This window comes from Ictidomys tridecemlineatus, chromosome 9, assembly GCF_052094955.1.
Source record: "Ictidomys tridecemlineatus isolate mIctTri1 chromosome 9, mIctTri1.hap1, whole genome shotgun sequence".
Classification (NCBI taxonomy): domain Eukaryota; kingdom Metazoa; phylum Chordata; class Mammalia; order Rodentia; family Sciuridae; genus Ictidomys; species Ictidomys tridecemlineatus.
This window is the reverse complement of record NC_135485.1, coordinates 127,208,246-127,233,221: the sequence shown is the minus strand read 5'-3', so window position 1 is coordinate 127,233,221 and position 24,976 is coordinate 127,208,246. Positions and strand designations below refer to the sequence as shown.

The 24,976-nt window shown below is 39.6% G+C and overlaps 1 protein-coding gene across 1 annotated transcript in view; it reads left to right on the top strand.

Annotated features, from left to right (window-relative positions):
• Window positions 1-2,877: 2,877 nt before the first annotated feature.
• Ednra (endothelin receptor type A) overlaps window positions 2,878-24,976 on the top strand; it is a 55,835-nt gene continuing 33,736 nt past the window's right edge. The window contains exons 1-2 of the mRNA XM_005327538.4: window positions 2,878-3,320; window positions 6,961-7,441. Of these exons, the coding sequence (XP_005327595.1) occupies window positions 7,022-7,441 (420 nt within the window). The 5' untranslated portion in view covers window positions 2,878-3,320; window positions 6,961-7,021. The remainder of the gene's footprint in view (window positions 3,321-6,960; window positions 7,442-24,976) is intronic.

The following is a 24,976-nucleotide window of genomic DNA, read 5'->3' as shown; positions in this document are numbered from 1 at the left end:
TTGCCAAAAATTGGTTTGGGTCCACTGAAGTCATTTTCCCCAAAGTGAAGCAAAAAAGATGAGATAAATTTCCAACAACTAAGGAATATTCATGCTTTTCTCATCTAGAATAAACCAGTCTCTACAAAGGCAGGCCAATGCTGGTCAGTCACTTAAATACATCTTTTCTATTTAAAGAATTTTCTTAAAAGAGGCAGTAAACTCATTTTATGAGCTTAGAAGACAGATTAACAAGTAACAAGGAGGCAAATGTTCCTGATGCTAGGAAGAATTCTTTTTTATTATGGTAGTATATGCATAATATAAATTTGTCATTTGAGTCATTTTTAAGTGTACAGTTTATTGGTGTTAAGGATATTCATTCACGTTGTTGTATAGCCCTTACCTCCATCGCCCTAAAGAATATTTTCATTGTCCCAAACTGAAACTCTTAAACACATTAAGCATTAAGTCCCCATTCTCCAAGCCCCTGGTAATCACTACCTACCTTTTGTCTTTTTGAATTTGACAACCTAGCGTAATCATAGTATTAAATAAAAATTACAGAAGGCTATTGTTTTGAATTAAATTCCTGAACAGACCAGGCCAAAAGCAAAATGGAGTCACTGTGCTAAAATTTCAGGTCACCAAGCCAAAACTTAACTGCTTATAGAAAAATGTCACTGTCATGATAATGAAGTCCTCTCTGCTTTAACTCTCTCACACACACCAAAATAGATAACATGAAATAACTTGACTTGATCAGTTATTTTCACATTGTTTTGTCTCCTGTCTTTAACTTATAAGGAAAATAACTTTGAAATGGCCAACCCACTTTTTGTTCTTTCATTTCAGCTTTCTTCAACCTTTCTCTGTCTACACAACCAAGCTCTTCTGCTCAGCCCATGAGAAGACATATTCTATATTGTGGAATGAAATGTTGCCTGATTCTAGAATCAAAGATAAAGCCAATTAAATAAATTGTTGTGTTTTTATCCTTTGGCAATATAATATATGTCCTTGAGTCTGGCTCATTTCACTTAGCATATGTCTTTGAAGCTCCTGTTGTAACATCTATCGGAGTATTATTCTTTTTTAAGGCTGTATAATCTTTCACTGGCTGTGTGTACCACATTTTGTTTACCCATTTATTCTTCAATAGACATTTGAGGTGTTTCCACCTTTTGGTTACGGAGAATAATGCCATCATGAACATGAGTGTACAAATATCGGTTCATATCCCTGCTTTCAATTATTCTTTTAATTATTATATAGCCAGAGTGATTTTATGTTTAATTTTTTGAGGACTGCCATACTCTCTTCCCCGGCTGCTGCATCGTCTACATTCCTGCCAGCCATAGACAAGAGTCCCAGTTTCTCAGCATCTTTGCTAATACAAGTTATTTTCTGGTTTTGTTTTGCTCAGACAATAACACTCCCCATGGATGTGAAGGAAGAATAACTTTTAATAACTCATCTTTTACCACCCTGGGGAGCAAAGAGATAGAGGCTAGGGGATGTACTCTGACAAAGACTAGCTAGACCAACAAGTTCACTTACAGAGGTGTACACTGTCCAAGTGTGTCTGGTCACAGAGCAAGGCAAGGCTGAAATCCAGCATATGTCACATCCCAAGCTGGGCACGGCCTCTTCTGGGAGAAGGCAGCCACTTTTTCTTCCTGGAAAAGATTGTCAGCTTGCCAAGCCATGTGCCCAAAAAGTCAACCTTTTTTTTTAATATAAACTAAGGCATTTTAAAAAACTATTTGTTATTCTGGCTGGTTAACCCACCCTCACGCAGAAGCTATAGATACTCTAGATTAGTGCACAGGGTGATATGTAATCCAACAGAACTAGATGACTAGAACAACCCCTTTCAATGGTGGCTTTCTGTGGGTCTCTTTGATGGTTTTACAAAAATGATCCCTAAATTTTTCAACATTCCTTGAATTGGCAGGCGGGTTCTTTAAGACCTCACTTTGAGTCTGGGATCAATGACTGCTTGACTCATAAAATTGATCAAAAGTGCCATTCTACCAGTTTCTGGGCCCAGATCTCAAGAGATGGTCAGTTTCCACTTCTTCCTGTCTCTCTGGACACTTATTCTTGGAAACTCGTCACCACACATGGAGAAAAACTAACCCTCAACACAGAGCAAGTGAAGTGCATCCCCCAGTCCTAGTGACACGGAGCAAAACTGATGAGTTCCAGACCAGCCCTGGCGAGAGCAGATGAGAGCAAAGTAAGTGACTGACTTTGTTTTAAGCCACTGTGTGTTTAACGGTGGGTGACTGGTGACTTGTTCATCTGCAATAACCAGAGCAGTCTGTGAGGTGCGTCCAGAGTGCCCCAGCCTCATAGTTCCACACTCGCCGGAAATCAGCTGTCCACCGAGGGACCCCAAGTCAGGCTTCCCTGAAGAGCCCACAATGGCCTTTGCCCCTCGTCTTCTCTTCCACCCCCTTCCACCCCCAATCTGGGGTAAAGACACCGAGCCCCACCCTCTATAGGATCTGCATCCTCGTCCTTTGGAGTGAGAGTTTTCACTGACTCCTGGGCTCTTCTTCGCCCTGGGCTAGAGGTCTGCAGTCTTAGGGTGCTGGCTTCAAGGGACAAAATGCAAGCAGTCTTTACTGGATCTAGTAACCTGCCTTGCAGTTGAGCTTCTTAACTTCCTCTGCACTAAAGAAGGAGCCCACAAGCAAAGTGGAGTTGCTGCATCCCAGATCAAAGCGCCTGCACTCACTGACCAAGGGGCTGGCCGAGTTTCTGGCCAGGCCTTTCATTATCCCGGGCTTGTCTGTTAAGCCCTCCCCGGGCTCCTCCACCCACCCCCAGCTTCACTTCAGGAAGGAAATAGTTAAAAGTCTCCTGCCCTTCGGGGCCTGGAAGGGGGCGGCAGCTCAGTGCAGTTTGGTGAGGGCTGGAGGACGCTCTTGCGGTCCCGCAGTGGAGAAGGGCTGGGAGCTTTGGGAGAAGGGGAGGACAGGCTGGAGGCGTGTTCCTTCCTTCGGAGTTTTCTTTTTCCTGCGAGTCCTTGCGCGCGCGTACAGTCATCCCTCTGGTCTGGTCTGGCGATCGTGGAGAGGAGGCAGGGAGGCTTCATCCTTCCCACCGGCTCATCGCCAGAGGCTGGAGGCTCGGCGAGACCTCCCCCAGAGAAGCCCTGCCCCACCGGATAAGTTTTCCGCCGCCAAGACAGCCCTGCAGCTGGGGCCGCCGGCGCGCCGCAGCCCGGGACACCGGCCACCCACCCTCCGCGCCATCCACCCTCGCGGGCTCCGGCTTCCTCTGGCCCAGGCGCTGCGCGAACCCTGCAGGGGCGCCCGCCGAGCTCCACGGTCGGTGCTAGGCTTTCCTTCTGGGGATCGAGGCTGGGGCGGGGACGTGGAGACGGTTGGGTCGCTCAGTGGGGAGGAGCGGGGAGCGTACTGGCCGGTCCACCTGGCAGCTTGAGGCTGGCACCCACCTGCCTGAGACGCCCGGTGAAACGGGCGCCCTCCTGGGAGGGGTGCGCCGAGTGAACGTTTGGAGTTTGGAGAACTGATCTAAAGCACTTTGCCTCTCCAGAAGAGATTTGGATTCTTGGTAAAAAGGAAGCCAAAGGGTTCTCCCTGGGTGTCCCCCTTTCCGCCGGCGTGCCGCAACTTTGCACACATGCCCTGGTCGCTTGCTCCAAAGCATACTTGTTAGCTCACTTCTGGTTCTCCCCACACAGCCTGAGAGTAGCCAAGGGCACCCGTGCAAGACACTGTTGTGTTTTGAGAAAACCCCCAGTGCAGCTTTGCAAACCTGCCTGTCCCAGGTCTGAGAGTTTTGTTCTGTGTTGTCCTTTAAAGGCCACTTGTTGCCTTTCACATGCGGAAAACAAGGACTGTTTTTAGATAATCAGCCTCTGTTTACACCCTCCTAATGACTTTCCCCTGATAGAGCTGGGGTGGAAACATTAAAGCCAGGCAATGTGGCTAATTTCTTACCCAGAGAGCAAAGCCACAGAAAATTTCTCAAAAGTTCCCAGTTGATTTTTGTCCCTACTTGTCCTTGTTCATGATTCCTCACCACCACCTCTTCTGTTTTAAGTGTCAGCGAATTGAGAAACACCTTGGCAATCCTGTCATGTAAATTGCCTGCTCTAAACTTGTGCCATTTTGGTAAGGTTGGAATTTCCAAATTACTACTTATACAGGTGAACTTTGATCCTGAGTGTCCGATAGGTTAAATGGTTAAAGTGTAATCATGAGAATTCAGTCTTCTTCCTTAATAATATCCTGTGCACTCCAGAAAACTCTTCAACCCCAAATAGGAAGAATGCTGAATCTATTGACCATGTCCTTTAGGTTTGAAACTAAGATACTTAATAGAGCTGTGACTGATGGTTATGGCTGTTGATTCAAAGCCCAGCTTCTCTCAGATACATGAAAGTAAGCTCCAGACCCATCCTTGGAATAGCATGCATTTGAAAGGATTCTTTCATTTAGTTTGGCATTTTTTTTACTCAATGACAATATGGTATCCACATGCCTTTGACAAATGTTCCTTAACTCTGCAGCTTAATGTGTGTGGAGAGCTGACAGAAATGTCATCAGAAATTATTTCTAGGGTAGTGTCATTGTTGGAAGGAAAGAAGATGGTTTTAATGATAAGAACCCCCAGCCTTGACCTTGTTAACTCGTGCCATAATCAGCTGACCAATCAAACTGGTGCGTTGATGTTCAAAGCACTAGAGGGACTTTGATGAGTGGCAAGATGCCTGTGATAGCCAGGTCAGCTCATGAAACATCTTCCTTGCTGACTCTACTGGAGAGGAGCCATTCCATTTCTGGAAAAGGCCTTTGTCTTTCATTTCTATGAAAACTATTACTGAATATTCCATTCCAATTGGAAAACTGAGAGACTAGTCACTAGGCAGCACGAGATGTTAAAAAATTTCTTTCCACTACTCTCCATAATCCAAAGAGGAGGAGGGCTATAAGCTTTGTTCTTAGGATCCTGCTTTCTACTTCAGGATGGAAATGACTGCATTTGTAGGTTACTGATATTTGGTCAGATACTCCAAACTATAAGAAGCAGGAAAAAAACTGCAAACTAATTAAACACACTACACCCTGGTTAAAAAAAAAAAAAAACTGGCAGGTACACAGAATATCCCTAGTTTTGAAAAAAAATGGTATTTTTTATCATCTACTCAAAGTAAGTTAAGTCTATAAACAAATTGGGAGATATTATAGCCATTTGCCACTTCTTGGTTGACATAGTCACTTCACTTCTTTAAGAGTGTCTCTCAAGTAAAATGAGACATTGCTTCTACCTATCACAGTTGTAAAGCTCAAGTCAGATAATAGGTACACATATAGTTAATACATGTATTATTTTAGGTTCCTGGGGGAAAGCAAAGTATTCAATGCTTGCAATTTGGTGTTAACCCTTCTCTACAACTTGACTCTATCTTATTTTATAGCTAGGGTGACTAAACATAAGCTTTGTGATTTCCTGTGATAACTGTCGAAATTCCTAAAAGTGGCCATGAGCAATCTTGAACAATCTCTCGAAAAGGAACAAGTTTTAAAAATTACATTAGAACCTGAGTGTGTATGTCATAGATGCACAACACACACCATGAGATAAATGAGGTTATGGCTTTCATTTAAAGATTAATAAAAGCCCATGGAACAGGAAATTTACAAAATATCGAAAAGAGAGGGGCCATTTTTATTACTTTTGATTGATAATTCTGGCACCACCAACTTCCGTTGTTTTCCCAAGGATTAACAGAGAAAGCGCAACTAGCTGGGTAAAGAGGAATCAGTTGCTCTTTGCTAGGGGGCAAGAGGTCTTTTGAAATGTCTAAGCACCCCTAGTCTGTTGCTTCATCTACACACTGGAGACTTCCTTTAAACACTCTAGGTACAAATAAAGCATGAGAATGAGAGACAGGATGGTCTAGTGGTTAAGAACTCAGACTCAGAGTTAGACTCACCTACCTTAGGAATGTAGCCTTGGAGCCACTACCTGTGACCAGAGGCCTGTCTTCCAAGCCTCCATTTCCCTGTCTCCCTGATGGAGTGTACATCTGCTTCACAGGACCATGGTATGGATTCAGTGGCATTGCACAAACGATGTATTCGGCACAGTGACTGACACATAATACACATAGGAGGTCTTAAAGAGCATAGGGACAGATATCCCTTAGAAAATCCAACAGCCTGACCAGCCTGCAAAGGTCCATTACTCCTATTGCACTCATTGACAAACATCGTGATGATAATTTCTAATGTATGAAATAACAAAAACCTCCTGTTGTGAGATGAAGACTTTACACATCAGTCAAGGTTTCCAAAATAAATATTTTGTCACTCTCAATTACATAATTTTTTAAATTGAAACTGAGGTTGTTAAACGTATCGGTGGTGGTGACCAGGGTTCTGGTTTTAAATCCAACATTTTTTAATGTCTTAGAAGGCTACCACATTCTGTTTGTTCTGTGTTCATTATTTACCCTGTGCAAAACAGGACACATTTTGGAATACTGGACTTTTAATTACAGAATTTGATAGTTTTATTTTATGCTACATCTATAATATATATAAGGCGTTTTCACTTTCAGTTTTACATAAAATTGTGTATCTCGATTCTGGAAGGTTTTTGTAAGTCAGATTTTCATCAATCTGGGTGGGGAGAAAAATACAACTGCCACTGGAAGGGAAATTGTCATATCCTCATCCATATCATGAGTTAGTTATAAGTATAGCTTAGCTATGTGAAGAAATGAGATGCAGTTGGGGGTGGGAGAGGGAGAAATCTTGCCCTATGAGGTTTTTGGTCTTTTTAGTTTTGTTCTGCTCTGGGGCAACCTGACATATTTATCTTATCTAATTACCAAATATTCTGCATTTTAATTAATGCAGTAAATAATCATTAATTACCATCATTTTGGCAGCTGGATTTTGTCATAAGAATAATTTTTCTCCATTCTTTTTTCAGGTGAAAAAAAATAGAGTTGTAAAAGCGATACATTAAGACTTTTCTTCAAATTTGCATCAAGATGGAAATGTTTTGCCTCAGAGCATCCTTTTGGCTGGCACTGGCTGGATGTGTGATCTGTGACAATCCTGAGAGATACAGCACAAATCTAAGCAATCATGTGGATGACTTTACCACTTTTCGGGGGACAGAGGTCAACTCCCTGGTGACTACCCATCGACCCACAAATTTGGCCCTCCCCAGCAACGGTTCAATGCACAACTATTGCCCACAGCAGACTAAAATTACTTCCGCTTTCAAATACATTAACACTGTGATATCTTGTACTATTTTCATCGTGGGAATGGTGGGGAATGCAACTCTGCTCAGGATCATTTACCAGAACAAGTGTATGAGGAATGGCCCCAACGCACTGATAGCTAGCCTTGCCCTTGGAGACCTTATCTATGTGGTCATTGATCTCCCTATCAATGTGTTTAAGGTAAGAAGTAACTACAAACGTATTTGCAGGTTTGAACGCATGCTCTAATTCCACAGTAAGAGTGTCTGGCCTTTGGAATTTTGCTCTGTGTTTTTATTGAAAGTTATTTCCGCTATTTTAAAACTCGGTGACATTTTAAGATTTAATTATTTGCTAGATGTTATACTTATTTTCTAATTTAAGCATTAAATTAGAAAACAGTATCTCAGGGATGACTCTTCAAAATCATGCTGTTTCATGAATTGAATTCTCATGCTAGTGCTGGGCTAAATTATCAGTTGGACATTTTTTGAGAAGATCACTGGATTTTTCTGAGATTAAGAGCCTCAAAGTACTTAAAATAAATAGATCTTCAATTTCAATTACATTCTTTTAATGCAATGCTGTTCAGAATCTAGATACCTAAAGTACAGCTTGAAATGAAAAGCACCTTTTTTTTTTTTTTTTTGACTGTATTGATGATTGAAACAAAAGGTCATGCTGGCTTTTCTCAGTTATCTGGGTGACTTGGAGATAAAGTGGTTCATTTGATAGCAGGCCAGGACTGACCTTGTTGAGCAGTTTTACTAACTAAAACCATTTGAAATAGGCCTCATTTTTTTCAGTGTGCATTTATTGAGTGCCTACTGTGTTCCCACCCCTGATTTAAAGATAAATAAGAAAAGTTAGTGCTTTGGTGGGAGAAGAAGATAAGTATCCATACATGGCTGGGATCAATTTACTTTAGAGACTATTTAGCACCAAAGCAAACTAATACCGAAAGAAATTAGATTTTCCATATTTGGTATAGTAGTTGTGAGGCAAAAATTGTTATAAGGATCCAAATAAACCAAAATTTAAGTGAAATTGCATGATGTGTGCCACATTTGATGAAATATCTTTATTCTAGACATAGGGAAATAATTTTCCTCAGCTTTTTTTTTATTCCCCTCTTCTTTCTCTTTTTTTCTTTTCCTTCTTTGGGCTATTCATAGAAATAAATTACTCTAGGTAGTAATGTTATGAAATATTCCTTTAAATGACAAGAAGTTTTGTCAACTGAATTCCAAGTAGAAGAGCAGTCTGCTGATCTCCAATATATGCACTTAAATTCTGCTGAAATTATACTAGTCCATGAGAAAACTCAATAAAGATGAAAATAACTAAATTTTTTTTAGCATTATGAATAAACACCTTTCAAATTTGTACCATACACTTGCTTGCAAAATTGGAGAATTTAGACAATGAATAGTCAAAAAAAAAAAAAAAACACATACCATATTTTTCCACAGAATAGCATGAATACATGTGCTTTCTATTTGAACTTTAAACAGGATTTTGGAACTTAACTGTGATGCAAACTTGAAAATGCATAATTGACTTAAAATGTTCAACATATGTTACAGAAGTTTTATTTTTTCTTTTTAAAAGTTTTTAATTTTTCATTTATGAGATATCATGGGTACTCAACCCTGGACTTTCTCAGGACATCTCTCTTTAATGATAGATTTTAAAATGTTAACAAGACTATTAGTTGAAAATGGATGCTTCGGTCACAGTGTGGAATTTTTAAACATTGATAATTGCTACTTATGCACTAATCAATTAACCTAACTTTTTCGAAAAGAATAATTAACCATCTCTGAATTAATAACTCCCTGCTACTCTTGACTCTGAAGCACACTGTGTAGATGTGACCATGTGCACAGCAGTTTCTTGGCAAATCAACATCTGCAAATGCTGGGGGGGAAACCTGCTTATCTTTGGGGGGCTATTGCCAATTACCAGGCTAAAACTTAATTCTATTCTCTAGCAACATTTGAAGTCAGGTTTTCTGGAATATTTCAAATTTGATGAAAATCCAGATAAAACTTTAATGTTCATATAGCAATGGGTAAAAATTCACACATCTTTATTTGAACATAAGGTTCTTCCCTCTTGGGAATTCAATACTTAATGTAACTTATTCTAGTTCTAAATAATGTGAACAGTTTGACGTTGGTATTTTTTACATCACAGGAGTACACTTGTGTAATTCTTATTTTTCTAAAACTCAAGGAATATGAATCATCTAAACAACACTGATTTTAGAAAGTAAACCTTGTAGATTAAAAAAAATACTCTTTAGTCATCTTGATTTTCTTCCAGAGGAAAAAAGGAGAGTATTGAAGTGAGCTAAAAGAGCGCCAGTATTTAGAGATTATCTCTACATCTTTCCGTTATCCTCTTCCCTTGTTTGTGAGACCATAACATGTTGCTATTGCGCTGACTTCTGCCCAAGATGGTTGAGACACATCTTTCCAGGAAATGTGAGGTCAAGCCTCCATTTCTCTTCTCCACAGCTGCCCCCTGCCATGAAGATTCAATGCTTTGGGATCTATCACATATCAGGCCTTTGAATTCCTCCAACCCTGTCAAGTTCACTACCTCTGTGTTGCAGGAAAAGTAGCAGCTGTCCATCCTGCTTTACCATCGCAGTTAGGCACCTACGAAAATAATGCACATACTTGGAGAAAATTCTACTGAAAGAATAGATGCATGAGTCTTCTTTAGCTTTCCCACTACTAAAAGAATTAAGTTAAAAGAATAAGAAAGATGAGTTTCCACAGACATATTGTTGTGTTTAACATCTCATCAGTTCTGTACTCAGTACTAAAGTGTCTCCAGACAGAACGCTGCATTGAGTCATATCAGAGTCAGAGTTGGAAGTAACATGAAGATTGTGTCTCAGGGCAGGCTAGAATAGCTGAGTCAGCTTTAGTCATGTTACAAGACAAAGGACATGGGGTGATAAACTTTTTTTTTTTAATAAAGAAAAGAGATTCATTTAGCTCACCGTTTTGGAGGTTGGAAGTCCAAGATCGGACTGCCACATCTGTTCTGCTTCTGAAGAGCCTCCCCAACTCCCTCTGTGTATCAACATGTGGGGAAATGTGAAGGGACACATGCAGAAGGGGCCCCGCAAGTGGGTTGGCCCAACTTTATAACAATCCACTCTCTCAGGACTTCCCAAGAACACAAATGCTTCCCACAAGGAAAACATTCATTCCTCATAAAAGCATAAGCTCCTCCACTAGACCCTACCTGTTTTCTTTTTAATTTGTTGTTTTTAGATATAGAGGACAGTAGAGTGTATTCTGACATATTATACACACATGGAGTATAACTTATTCTAATTAGATCCCATTTTGAGGATGTACATGATGTGGAGTTTCACTGTCCTGTATTCATGCATGAAGATAGGAAAGTGATGTTCGATTCATTCTACTGTCTTTCCCAGTCCCATCCCCCCTCCCTTCCCTTCCTTCCCTGTTGTCTAATCCAATGAACTTCTTCTTCCGTCCTCCCTGCTTGTTGGGGTGTTAGCATTCACATATCAGAGAGAACATTCAGCCTTTGGGATAAACTGTTCTTTATATTTAAGCAGTGTATTCCCTTTCTCTGGCTTAGATAGAGATTGTCCTGAAACTGCTCCGTAGATCAGTGGGATGGAATTAATAACTGAAAAGCAGTTCAGCAAGTACCCGATGCTGGGCTGTTTCTGATCGGTGATTAGCCCCTGCAGCAGGGCTAGGTGGCTCTGGATGGTCCTCGGTCACTCCACACCTGAATTTCCAGAAGTTTCTTCATTGGTTTCCATATCTTCAGAGGTACTTCCCCCAACCTCTCCCGAACTCTGCTCTACTTAGTCAGTTGCCATTGCTTCCTCAGAAACGCCCAGGTCCTCTCTCTGCACCCCCACTGACCCCTATGCTGAGCAGTCAAGGCCCCCCACCCTCCAGCCAGGCTTTCCCCACTTCAACTCCCAGTGTGCATGCTCAGCTCGTGTTGGAATGCCATCACCACCCCTTCGGAACATTCCTTCCCTAGATCACATTCTCAGAGGTTACATGTGCTCACAGATTACAGCTGCAAGGCATGTCAGACCTTACATTGAGAAAAGAGTTAGGTCTGCTGCTACATATGTGGCATCAAGAAGAAATAAACAGTAATGAAGACAACTCCTCTGGCCCCTGCTTACACACACCCACACGCCCTGCTCACACACACAACCTGGTTACAAAAGAAAACATCTGAGAAAATAAGCTGTAAAGCAAAAGGAACCAAAGAAAGCAAATGATGCCAGTTGTGTTCTTAATTTTCAAACAAAGGCCTTGCAAAGTGGTCATGCTGATGAAAATGCTATCACTATGTTGATCAAAGGGTGACTCTAATTGTTAGTTGTTCAGAAGAACAGATAATATCACTAATTGCAAAAGAAGACAACAACAGCGGGGAGGGAGGAAAGGAGCCAGCCGACTCTCATACACCCACACCTACAGCCCAAAAGGGAGATGGCTTCCATTTGTCAGGAAATCAATATCTGATATCCTAAAATCTCAAGAAATGCAAAACCGTGGCCAAGTACATTAATCTATACATGAAATGTTTGCATTTTTAGAAAGGCAAAATAAATTAAAATATTGTCTCTGTATGTGGAGGTCAGAAATAATACCCCATTAATAAATGGCAATATTGATTAGAAATACAGAATGTGTGGGCTGGGGTTGTGGCTCAGTGGTAGAGCACTTGCCTAGCACATATAAGGCCCTGGGTTCGATTCTCAGCACCACATATTAAAAAAATAAAAATAAAGGTCCATCGACAACTAAAAAAAAGACAGAATTCTTGTCCATAAGGAGATGAGTCATAATTTGTAAGAGAGTAGAAGCCCTAAAAGTGTGTGTGGCCAAGGCCTGGCCCATACAATTTCAGGATTACAGCTCACTCCCATGTTTCTACAGAAATTCCCATAAGCCACTCTACCTTGTCTCTTAAGCAAGAACAAGAATGGGAGAAAATTGGAGATTTTTTTAACAGGGTTAAAAGGATGAGAATGATAGGCCTGGGAAGGATCATGAAGCTGGGGCGATGACTTATCAGAGGAACTTCTGGTATGTTGTAGATGATGGTGTAGGTAAGCCATGTCTCCACTTAACATGGACTGCAAAGCAGATCTGTGGGACCCACGGGGGCAGCATCCAGGAACACTCTCTATGGATTACTAATTCTGTCCCATTCCAAGCAACCATCTTTTATTGAGGACAACAATAAAAAAATAAAAAACAATTACAATTTCTGTATGAAATTACTAGGAATGTTTTGCAATGAAAAGACTCCCAATGTGTTTCTCTGGCAGAGGATCTGAGCAATGTGGAAGCCAAGAGGCCTTCCCGCAGAGCCAGTTTTCTCAATAATGACACAGCCTTTGACATCTTATGCCACGGGAATCCATCTTTAGGGGCATCCGTACAAAGTTGTTTCTTGACACATCAAATCCCCAAGGCAATTTGTGTCTCCGAAATCAATTGCCATGTCTTAGAGACTGGATATCTCAAACATAGACGTTTAATAATGCTTGTTGTTGTGACTTAATTTGATCAGGGCCTTTATTATAAAATTTCTAATCAGTGTTCTCTAAGAGCTTCAAATTAGCATGATGATGATGATGATGATCATCATCATCATCATCATCATCATCACCACACTTGGGTCAAAGGGTTTCACTTGAGAGACGAGGCAGAAGGTACTACCTGTGGTCTGCATGTACAATTTTCCAAGTTAATCAAATTGCCCACCAGATTGCACATGTGATAAGTATATTTTACTGAGTCATCAAGCAATGAAAAACAGATCCTTCTCATGCACTCCAGTTGTAGGGGTAGGATCATAAAATTAGCTATAAAGCAGCATTCCCTTGGTTGAGATCCCTGTCCCTTGCTGGTGCACTGTATTCCTGATAGACGTTTTCCCATCAGGTAATTTTGACTCTGCCTCCTCTCCAGCCCCTGTCTCTCCGTGCTCTTCCTCGACTTCTGTCTCCCCCAGCTAACCTGGCCTGTCTGAGGATATCAGGATGAGCCTTCCCTCTCAATCACTTTCCTCTGTAGCCCCTGTTTACTGCACTTGATCCTTTGGATCTCCGTTGAAGCATCTCTTTGGCAAGTATCCATGATCCACCCTGGGTTACTGCCTCCCCCTTAAAGCTCCCACGACACCTCTCTTAACCCTAGGATAGAAATCAACCCTGCTCTGTTGCTCTTGCCAGCTGCTCTGCTTGTCTGCAAGGTCCTTGAGGCAGGCAGCCATCATTCCCGTTTATCATTGTGCCTTCTGGGCCCAGCTTAAAAACTGGTTGATGACAAGGAAAAAAAGAAAGCACACTGTAGTGACCTCTCTTAGAATGATTTTTCTTCCCATTGCAGTTCCAGACCTAAAAGCAGACTTGCTTATTAAATTTATTGAATTCCTACTTTCTTCCCATTATAAATCAGAATGTCTTGGGGTTTATTAATCTGAGAAACTTATAAGAAACAGAGCAGCACATAGCAGCAGGATGACTTTCTCCTTCCCTTTGTCCCTGGAGAACAGGAGTTCTTTTCCTAGGGTTCAGGCCTTGTGCTTTCAACTGATTTCCTCCTTCCTTGGGGATGCAAACATAACCAGTCGAAGAGTCTCCTTCCAAGATTTCTGTGCAATAGTAATTCTTTAGGCTTAGTCCTAATTGTGGTTTCAATTGATATAGTGAAACTACAAGTGACCTGAAATATAACGAACATGCATAACACAAAAGATTTTATTTGCACTTTAGAGAAAAAGAAGATAGGTTGATCTCTGTGGCATTGCTAAGACCTAGCTAGGCACATTGCAAAAATCCATTCTGCTAACTAGCTTATTTAAGAATAAACGTTCATATAAAATGACAGAGTGATAAATTTATTAGCCAATTTTCTGTTTGCTATGAGGAAGTTGCTGTCTGGAAAGACTTCAGAACCCTATCCAGCTGTACCTCCCCTTCTGACTTTTCGTTTCCTGTGTCTGGGAACCTCGTTGCTTTCTCTCATGGTCATGTGAAGTAATTACTCTCATGTGAGGCCACTCGGCTACCCTCAGTATTTGGCTCACAGCACAGCTATTCCCGTGTAATGGGGTGGGGGATGGAAACCCTCCGTAGCTGCAGGATTGTTCCCAGAGCACAGGAGAGAGAGATGGGTCCAGGTCCTGTTCTTACCAGTAAGGCGTCCGGATGTGGACAGATCGATAGCCAGTGATTCCTCCATCAAAGAGTTCAGCTCGCTAGAGGAGTTCACCATATTCCAAATTTAAAGTGGTTTAAAAATGCAGAAAAGTTTAAGGTTTGAGAAAAGAATTTTCACATGATCCACATTATGTGTGCATGTGGTGTGTGTGTGCTTGCAGGTGTATGTGTGTAGATGTGTGTGTGTGTGTGTGTGAGTGTGTGTGTGTAAATGTTATGATTCCAGCATTGTGATCAATGAAAACAGATGTTCTGGCTATGTTATTCCAAAGTATTTCTACAGTATAATCTTATGAGTTGCTTAATTATTATATAAAATGTAAACAGTTGAAAGAGATTGTGCAAACTAAGACGAATGAAGAAATCCAATGTGGTGTCTGAAGTTGATATTACGACTAGAGTGGTTAAAGATGGAATGTTCTAAGAAATTCCATCAAAATAAGTCTCACGTATTGCCAGAAATTCTACCACTGCCTTCTGGATCTGCTGCATCCTCTTGGGAGTTAGAATTATTACTTTCTATAGCTTCGATTTTATTTTTAGCTAGGTCTAGCTGTTGGGAAAACTGATTTAAGCTAAAACGTTAATGGTTGAGGTTAAAGTCAATGGCAAAACTGAACGTGTAATTCAGTGTTCATTTTTGATAGGCTTATGTTTACATGTGAACATCAAAAATAATATGAACCCACATGCTCTGAAGTGTTCACTTAAATTTGGAAGATTTGAGGCAACTAATGTTCTTAGACTCACCAACCCAAAATCAAATATGCCCTCAGAAAACCTTACTATTATTTGCACAAATATTTGTGCAAATTTAGATGTCTCTTTGACATTCTAACTTTTCAAGCAACTTACTTGGAAACTAATACCAATACTGGAAGCAAGTGAAATTATACTTCTCATGATACTGGCCCTAAGCCTGGAAATTCTATTATTTTAAATCAAGTTTATATGAGAAGGCAGTGGAGATGGCAAATAATTAGTCATCTGGTTACTCAGTCACATTAGATTTTTCCTTACATTTTCTTCATTTATTCTTACAATAAATACCTGGGGAAATAACAGATAAACACCCTTCCCCGTCACAGAGCTTACATTCTACTAGAAGAGAAAGATAAAAAGGAAGATAAATGAGTAACTAAATACACAGTGTGTGAGATAAGTGCTAAGGAGAAAAGTGGAGTGGAAAGGATGATAGAGAAGGGAGACATTAGCCTTCCATTGTTAAATGACATTATAGAAAGTCTCAAAACAAAGTGACAGCTAAACTTAAAAGGTGACAGTTATAAATGTTAAGATAATGGAGCAAACCATGCCACCTATCTAAGGTGAGAGCATTCAAGTTAGAGAAAACAGCAAGTACAAAGGCCCTGAGGCAGGAGTGTGTCTAGAGAGTTGAAGGAATAGCAAGATGAGGCCACAGGGATGTGAGGGTAGGGCAAGAGTCGGGGCGAGGCACATCCCATGGAGCCTCCTATCAGGGTCACTATATAATTTACTATCCAAACCAGGACTCTTTTGAGACAGAAAGAGATACTGTAAATAATAACATCTGGGAAACAGGCATAAACTGAGACTATCCTGGATAAAGCAGGAAAAAATGATCACCCTATCTATCTCTATATCTAGGTATCTTTAAAACCTTGATTTTTTTTCTCTGAAGGAGATAGAAATTTGATGAGGGGAGGTTATGTAAAAATGAGTGACATGATTTGATAAGAACATTCTAGCTATTACACAGAGAAGCATTTCCCAAACTAATAAAGGAAAAACGTGCCACCTTTAAAAAAATGATTTGTCTAGCAATATTTAAAATGAGAATAACATTATCTGAAACTTAGTGTTTACCCAAGCCAGGTGAACCCAAGTGATCCTGTTGCATGCATTTTTAAATGAAGAAACTGAAGCACAGAGTGCTTAAGTCATTTTCTCAAGGTCACACAGTGTGCAGAAAGAACATGTGGATCCAGTCTGATGGCAGAGGCTCTGCCATTAACTCAAGTGACTGTACTGTTACTCTTCCAGAGGCCTCAAAAGACAAACTTTTCCAAATGTCTCCTAGCACATGTTTTTGAAGACTATTTAAAGATGAAAAACCTTGCCTTTTCCCTTCTCCACTAAATCCAACAGCCGTGTGTGTGTGTGTGTGTGTGTGTGTGTGTGTGTGTGTGTGTGTGTGTGTGTATGCTATGTTGGGGATCAAACCTGGGACTTCACACATGCTAGGGAAGTGCTCCACCAGAAATCGACACCCCAGCCACCTCCCACCCCCAAGTGTGTCTTTAGTTCCTTATTTAGAAAAGAAGTCACATATTCTAATGGACAATGTGTATAATGCAGAGACTTCTCTCCAAAATAGCATCTACGCTCTGTCTTCACGTTGCCTCAGAACATCTGGTAAGCAGGATTTTCTTACCCTATACTTGTTGTCATTCGTGAGATCAAATGACAGAAGAGCCCCAAAACCAAATACAGATAAATAAACGGAGAAGAAAGGTTGGCTTCTCTGATGGACGGGTTGCCTGGACACATGGGCTCAGAGCAGTACCTTTTGCCAACTGATGTCTCTCGTTCACGTATCACTTCAGGCTGGGAGGTTTGTCTCTGGGCTTGATACAGAAAAAACGAATGTCTGTGGCCACGCCATAGTTTCAGTTGGGGTGGAAACATTAGGCTTTATGGACAAAGCTAAATGCTGCCTTTCTAGAACACCTTCTGAGGGGCTCAGCAGATGCACAGGAATCTAAAAGAAAATTCAGAAGCATAATAGGCGACATTTCAGGATGTGTCAAAACTGATCATGAAAAATAAGCCAGAAGTCCTCCATTTAAAAAAAACTTTTATTTTAAATTGATACATACTAATTGTACTTGTTTCTGGGGTGTGGTGTGATGTTTCAATACACCCATGTAATGTGTGATGATCAAATCCAGTTATCTATATCCATCACCATTTCTTTGTCTTGGAAACATTCAGAATCCTCTCTACTACTTCTTAAATATATAATTAAATGTTGTCAACCATTACCCCACTGTGCCATCGAACAGTAGAAGTTATCCTTCCTATCCATCATACCCTACATCATTTCTCTTCCTCCTGCTTCACCCACCCAGTTTCTAGTAACCACATCCTCCCCTCTGCTTCTAGATCAACTTTTTTAGCCTCCACATATAAGACACTATTGGTGTTCATATTTCTGTGCCTGATTTATTTCACTTAAAATACTATCTTCCCAGGCTATCCACACTATCACAAATAACAGGCATGAAATCTTCAATTTTTTTTCATATCTTATAAAATATGCCTTTTATAAAATAGTCCCTTTAAATCTAATTAATAAAGAATTTGAATACTTATTCCTGACTTTAAAAGTATCACATAAAGAAAATAATGTCAAGGGTATTCAAATAGCCCAAATCATGGCCCCCTCAAAATATGAAAATTAGGGCTGGGGTTGTAGCTCAGTGGTAGAACACTTGCCTAGCTCGTGTGAGGCACTGGGTTCAGTCCTCAGCAACACATAATAATAAAGAAGTTAAATAAAGGTATTGTATCTATCTACAACTGAAAATAATTTTAAAATATGGAAAATAATGGATACATGTCTCTTTGCCAATTTTGAGGGTTGGGAATTGAACCCAGGAGCACACACCTCTGAGCTTCATCTCCAGCCAAGTACTAAATAGAACATTATGCCCCAGCCCACGTGAGTTTTTTATCAGATGAAGCAATGTCTGTAACAAAAAGAATTTTTTGGTCACTGAAAACTTTTAGCTTGAGGGAAAACTTAAAGCTTAATCTCACAAAAATGTCTAGAATAGACCAGAACTTCTCACTTAAATGCTTGGCCGACCCCATTGCTCTGGACCCCAAGTGATGGCAGAGGGAAGGAGTGTCTGGGAAGGAGAGAGTCGGGGATAAAATACATAACCCTAAGGCACACCCTCAGTGAACCACCTCCTCCAGCCATGCCACACCTGCCTGCAGTTACCACCCAGTAACCCACTTGAGTTATCAATCCATCAAATGGATCAATCTATTGATTAGGCTGTGGCTTTCATAATCTAATCAGTTCACCCCCTGCATTAACGCAGGAAGTTTTTGGGGGTGCACTTCATGTCCAAACCACACTATCCTAACTCCCGCTTTACTGACTTCTAACAACATGTTTTCTACTTTTGCATTTCATATACACGAGATCACACAATTGATATTATTTTTGTCTGGCTTCTTTTAATCAACGTTCTGTTTGTGAGAGTCATCTCTATTGTCCTTGGTTGTAGTTCATCCATTGACATGATTCTGTAGCATTTCAGAATATAAATGTGTCACTATCCATTCTTGTAGGTGAGAGTTTAAATAATTTGAGTTTTGAACTATCTATGGACACTCTCGTATGCATCTCTTATGCACCTATATATGCATTTCTGTTTCATATAATGCTATATTCTAAATATCTACTGAGCATAATTATTTATCACAGACCATTTATAATTTGATTAATAATTTTGGAGAACTATTCCAGGTCATGTTACAGAATTAGGAACTAGACAGATTTCTAGACAAAATTCTTTTCCAATTCTGAAAGTTTAAAGACCTGTGAGGCCTGTGTATGAACTTTGTCCATTATAATTCTTCTTTTCCTTTCAAGAAAATTCAATATCTGTCTCCATGTGGATAATTACTAAATAAACTCACACATTGACTAAGCATCTAGAGAAAACACAAAGAAATCTAGGGGTAGTCATGCCTTAAAGTAACTCCGAGGATACAAACACATATTCAACAAAGTTAGCCTGAATACAAGAGGAAATTCATACTCAATTATTTTGTTGAGTTTTTTGAGACCACAAAAATGCTATTTTTAACGTGAAACAACTATAAACATTTTATTTAAAAATAGAAAAACTCTTATCTCTCCTTCTCCCAGAGTAATATATCCAGCTTTAAAAAAATCGATCAAATCAATCTCAGAAGATACAGAAATAAAATCAGGTTTTAGCAGTTTCCATTACTGTTATAATAAATGGTTACTTATTTTATTACTTTAAGACTTACTATGAAACACAGATTAAGAAGCACAGATCAAAAATAGTGTTCTAAGAGGTTTTCCAGATAATCACTCTGATTTTGTGAAATGGCATGTCCTACTTTTGCTGGTTGTAAAACTAGTTGTAATCTGGTTACTTCATTATATTAACTCAAGTCTGGGAGAGTGAGGAGGGCTGGGGATAGAAACTTACTATCTTGTAAAATGTGAAGAAAGATCTTTAAAAAAACATCCCTCTTAACAAATTTGCAGAAAAAAAATTTGCATCGCAGCATCCTAAAAAGGAAATTGTATTTATCAAAACCACTGGCCACCTGTCTTACAAGTCATTCAGAACTATTGGGACACTGGCTTTTCCAATATTATGACAGGAGTTCAAACTTAGGTGAGCATGGAAACTTTTCCTGATTTTTATTCTGAGGAAATACCTAAGCCATAAGGTATGAAATGTCATTGGCTTTATGGAGTGATTTCATTTACCTCCAGCTACTGCATGCAGTTAGAAGGAGAAGGAAACCCCGAAGCAGCAGACCTACTCACCAGTGATTCTTCCAGGTCCCAATCTGCAATCACAGAGTGGTCACCATTTCTGCCTTCTCCTGTCTGATTCCCTGACCCAGGGGCTGGCCAACGATGGCCCAGAAGTTAAATCTGCTCCATTGCCTGTTTTTTCAAATAAGGATTTATTGGAACACAGCCATACCCATGGCTTACATATTTTCTATGGCAATTTTTGTGAGCAATTTCAACAGATGCCATATATAACAAATAGCTGTAAATTCTGACCGACCATATATAGAAAAAAATTGTCAACTCCTGTGACATCTCTTGTCCCGGCCTTTCGTCCCTGCCTCTCATCTACCTCTGTTTTGTCCCATAGAGAGTCAAAGCTCAAGATCTGAACTTCAAAAGTTTGAGTAAGGCCTCCTAACCTTTGATATTTTTACATGGTTCATGCTCCACCCTCAAAAATAATTAGGCATGATTCTAAGATATCAAAATATGTTTTCTTTATTAAAATGGTTTATCACTTACCTTGAATAAATCATTTGCTCTCTCAATTATCTTCCTAAGAAAAGATAAATAATGAAGGGCCCATCTCATGAAGTCCTACTAGGCCTGACACAAAGTAGGCCTAGTCCTAAAGTGATGACTCACATCAATTACAACAAACAAAACCCGTGATCTCTTTTTCTTCCCCATTTATGTTAGTGAACATCAGACCTTTGGCCTCAATGGAAGTATAAAAACCAGGTATCCTTGAAACCCATGGAAAAAATCACCCATTTCCCCATCAAAATTGAACCAGTTGTGGATGCTTTAGCCAGGAGCTAAGAGGTGTCCATTACATCACCTTTCAAGAAATTAGGAGCAGCATTAAACCAGGTGGCCAGATTTTGTTGTACCTGCTCTTGTTTCAGTTAAGAAAAAAAGGAAGAAAAAATAAAAAGGGAGAAGAGTTCTTTTAGGGAAAATCTCATACTAAAAAAAAATAATGATTACTGTCTAAAGATCTTAAAGGATAAAAAAACTTAATGCACTTGAAATTTTTCAATTAAAAAATTGCTATACTTCATAGTTCTTTGGATGGACCAATTACATGAGACTGTTGTAACAACAACAACAACAAAAAAAAAAAAAAGTGAATTTTCTTCCCTCTATGCTATAAAGGCCAGGGACTATTTCTTTCACAATAGAAGGCCATGTGACAACAAAGGGAAAGGTGGAGGATAATATGTACCCTGTGTCCTCCTTTTTTAATACTATGTGTATTAAAGGGAGGGAAAGTGGGAGCTACAGGGATGGAGGGGAGGAAGCAAAGCTGGGTGACCGAGCTCCATCCTGGGGACTCGCTGTGCCACTCAGCCAGCTCACAGAAGACAGTTCCTGTGTATTTAAGGAGGGAGCACAGATTCTCAGGCTATGAGGAGTCGACATCTACAGTTCCAACCATGTGAGAGGACACTGGAGAACCAGATCATTGACCTGTTGATGGTCTTATAGTGGCATTCATTCAAAATCGGCCTTGCTCGCAGGCTGGGGTTGCAGAGGCAACCTCTCAGTTGCTAGCTACATCAGAGGTCTCTTCTCCTGTGGTTTTGAAATTCTTCACTTGTTTGCAGTAACCCTAATGAATGCGCATGAAGTGGTAAACATTTTGTTTCTTTGTGGAAATGGCCCAGAAGAGATACTAGAACTGAAGACGTCATAGAAAGTTATTTCCTAGCCAGAAACTTTGGATCCATGAATGAATGGAGAAGTGCCTTTGGGTTCAGCGCTTGTCCTCTATCACTTTTTAGGTCCTGTGATCCTTGGTACATCTCCACATTCTGTTCAGATTTCCTACGTACCACTAAAGGCATCCCTTTGCAGGGACAGTTCCTAAACTAGCAATGGATACACTCTCCTACTTGATGCCTTTGACATTCAACAAATCAGAAAAGTCATATGTTTCTTCTTTTTTGAATAGAGAATACATACATTTACATGGAACAACAATCAAAAAAAATTTTTTTAAAGTCTAGATTGAAAAGGCTTCCTCCCCCACCAGTCCTTGACCACCCAATTTCCCAGCCCACCCTCCACAGGGAATCACCTTTATGAGATTTTTTTTTCTGCATTTGTCCAATGTTTCTTCTTCTTAATATAAGAAAATCCAATATATATTCTTATTCTGTCCCCATTTCCTATACAATGTTCTGCATCTCACTTTTTAAATTTGTCAGTATGTTCCAGAGACGTTTGAGTATCAAAATATAAAAAGCTAACTGTTTTTTATAGTTTCATAGCATCTTGATGTGGGAGAGTATCATAACTTATACAATAAATTGTCCCAATCTTCTGTTTTTACAGACAATGCTACATTTACAAACGTCATATGTCATATTTATGAGTATAGCTATATAAGAAATCCACACACACAGGATTCCTACATTAAAGGTTAAGCATATTTCTTTGATAAATATTGCCAGATTGCCCCCCACCCAAAACATTTAGTTGTATTACTGCCAGGACTGTACAAAAGTCCCTGCTTCCCCACCATGTAAACATATTTTGAGATTAGGTATTTTTCTTTCTTTTGAATTATCTTTAAGTATAAAATACCAGGGAAAGAATATTTTTCCACAATATTTTATATTTATATTTTCCCACACCAACGGAACAATGTTTGGGTCACTGAGTCAAATGCCCAATGATAGTTGAATGTGTCATTTACTTTTTGCAGAAGTATACATTTTTACTCAAAATGAAGAAAATAATAATTTGAGAAAATATAATAGAAAATTAAATAGTCATTTCCTCTTCTGAGACCATGACTGATGTACATTCTAAGTCAGTGAATTCTATACACTCAGTTGTTTCAGAATTCATTCACTGGAAAATGGACCAATACATGGATCATAGTCATCAGAATATTGATAATTAGAAAAATTATTTCCAAAGAATTTCTGGGAACTTCTCCCTATGTATTATTATACATCACAAAATGCTCAAAATGGGATGAAATCATTTTCATCTCCAACTTGAAAAGTTCTTTTTGGTGTTACAGGTTGAAAGGAAGATGAGCCTATGCCTCAGAGCCGGAGGATTAAGCTTCTTCCAAAAACTAAATTATTGTGTACTGTAGCAAGTGAACGCCTTCAAGTTCATCAAGTTTTCTTTTCCTTTCTTTCTTTTTTTCTTTTTCTTTTTTTTTTATGATTCGTAATGAAAACCCCAGAAGCTAATGTCAAAACTCAGCCAGACCCTCCACAAAAGTCTATGAAATCAGGTAGCACTTGAGGACTGAGATGGAAGCCCTGAATGACAACTCGTGGTGACAGTGGAGGGTCACTGTCCCATGACAGCACATCCTGACATTGTTAGAAATATCTGGGATGATAGAATGGCAGGTATCACCTCGAAAATATGCGTTTAGTCTAATAGCTGAAAACTATATTTTAAGAAATTGGCATGGCTGCTAGTTTTCACTTTTTAGTGTGCAATTTCATTTGTGAATACCACTTGAAGTTGACATAAAAATTAAGTTTTATGGACTGCTCTTAAATTCATAAACTTAGTTTTTTTTTTTGAAGAAAACAATTGCTTTCCAATAAGTAAAATAAGTCTTCTGAGATTTCTCTTTCGTTCATTTGGTCATTTTCACAGATATGATGAGTACCCTGTAAGTTTTGAAAGAGGAGAAACACAGGTTGAAACCTTTAACTATGCTAGCTAACAAAATAAAATAATGAAAATATTAGAAAGATGCTTCTGACGATCCATGTGACCTTGGGCAAGTCCTATAATATTTCCAACCCTTAGTGTTTCTCATGGTTACAGAACTGAGGACTTCTGAGAAACAGGCAGTGTGAAGAATCGACTCCTGATTCTGGCTATCAAGTCGGAATGATTTCAAACATGTTGCTCAAAGTAACAGGAATGAGTTTATTGAGGGGTAGGAAAGGGGACACTCTCAAGGGAGAGAGAGGATCCCGTCAGAGAGGAGAAGGACAGTGTGCCTCTCCTGCACTCAGGTTTTATTGGGGGCCCCAGAGAAGTTTCCAGAGAGTCCCACTGAGGTCCACCTCTTGTCTTTAGACTAACAGCAGGGTGACATCAAATTTTCAAGTCCCTACTGTCATGGCGACTCTAGGTTTCCTTGGCCTACGCCAACTGGTTCTAATGGATTCTTAACCATAAATTCTTACAGATTTTATGGGTTAGCAAGAATGATCCTTATCTCTCTGAGTTTCAGGATCTGGTCCATAAAAAGGGTCCCCAAAAGTCTCCCCCTTTAGGGTAACTTGGATTCCTCTCATGGATATTATTTTAGGCCTGCATTTCCCTTGCAGATAATAGGTAGTTTGCCGAGGAATGTGACATAACCTGTCCACTTAAGCCAGGCAGGACTGCAAGTAAATGGCTTCTTGGGAAAGAAAGCATATGGATGTCAGCACAGTGGGCCCATTTTACACAATTATTCTCTTGACCTTGTATTCCCATCAAATTCGCATCTGTCTGTCCCTCACATCATCCTTAACATAAAAGCATATTGACCTAGGTCAACATTTCTTGTCTCAGGACCCCTCTGTACTCTCAAAAATAAGAATTTGATAGAATATGCATGTATTAATCCACATGATCATAAAATAAAATCCATTAAATATCAGCATAAATATTTTAGTAAAACCTTTTTATTTTCAGAACAAAATTCTAATAAGAAGATTAGCACACTGTCAATGACACTGCCTTGATTCACACTAAGGCAGCAGCAGCTTCACTCTGGATTACTTTTGTGTTGTGTGCTTTGTTTTGTTTTATGGAGTCAGATCAGAATGATTGACAACATGTTTTTCTGTAACAGCTTAAGTGAGGTGTAATCTACATACCATAAGTATACACACAGTAAGTCTGCAACTCAATGATTTATAGTAAATTTACAGTT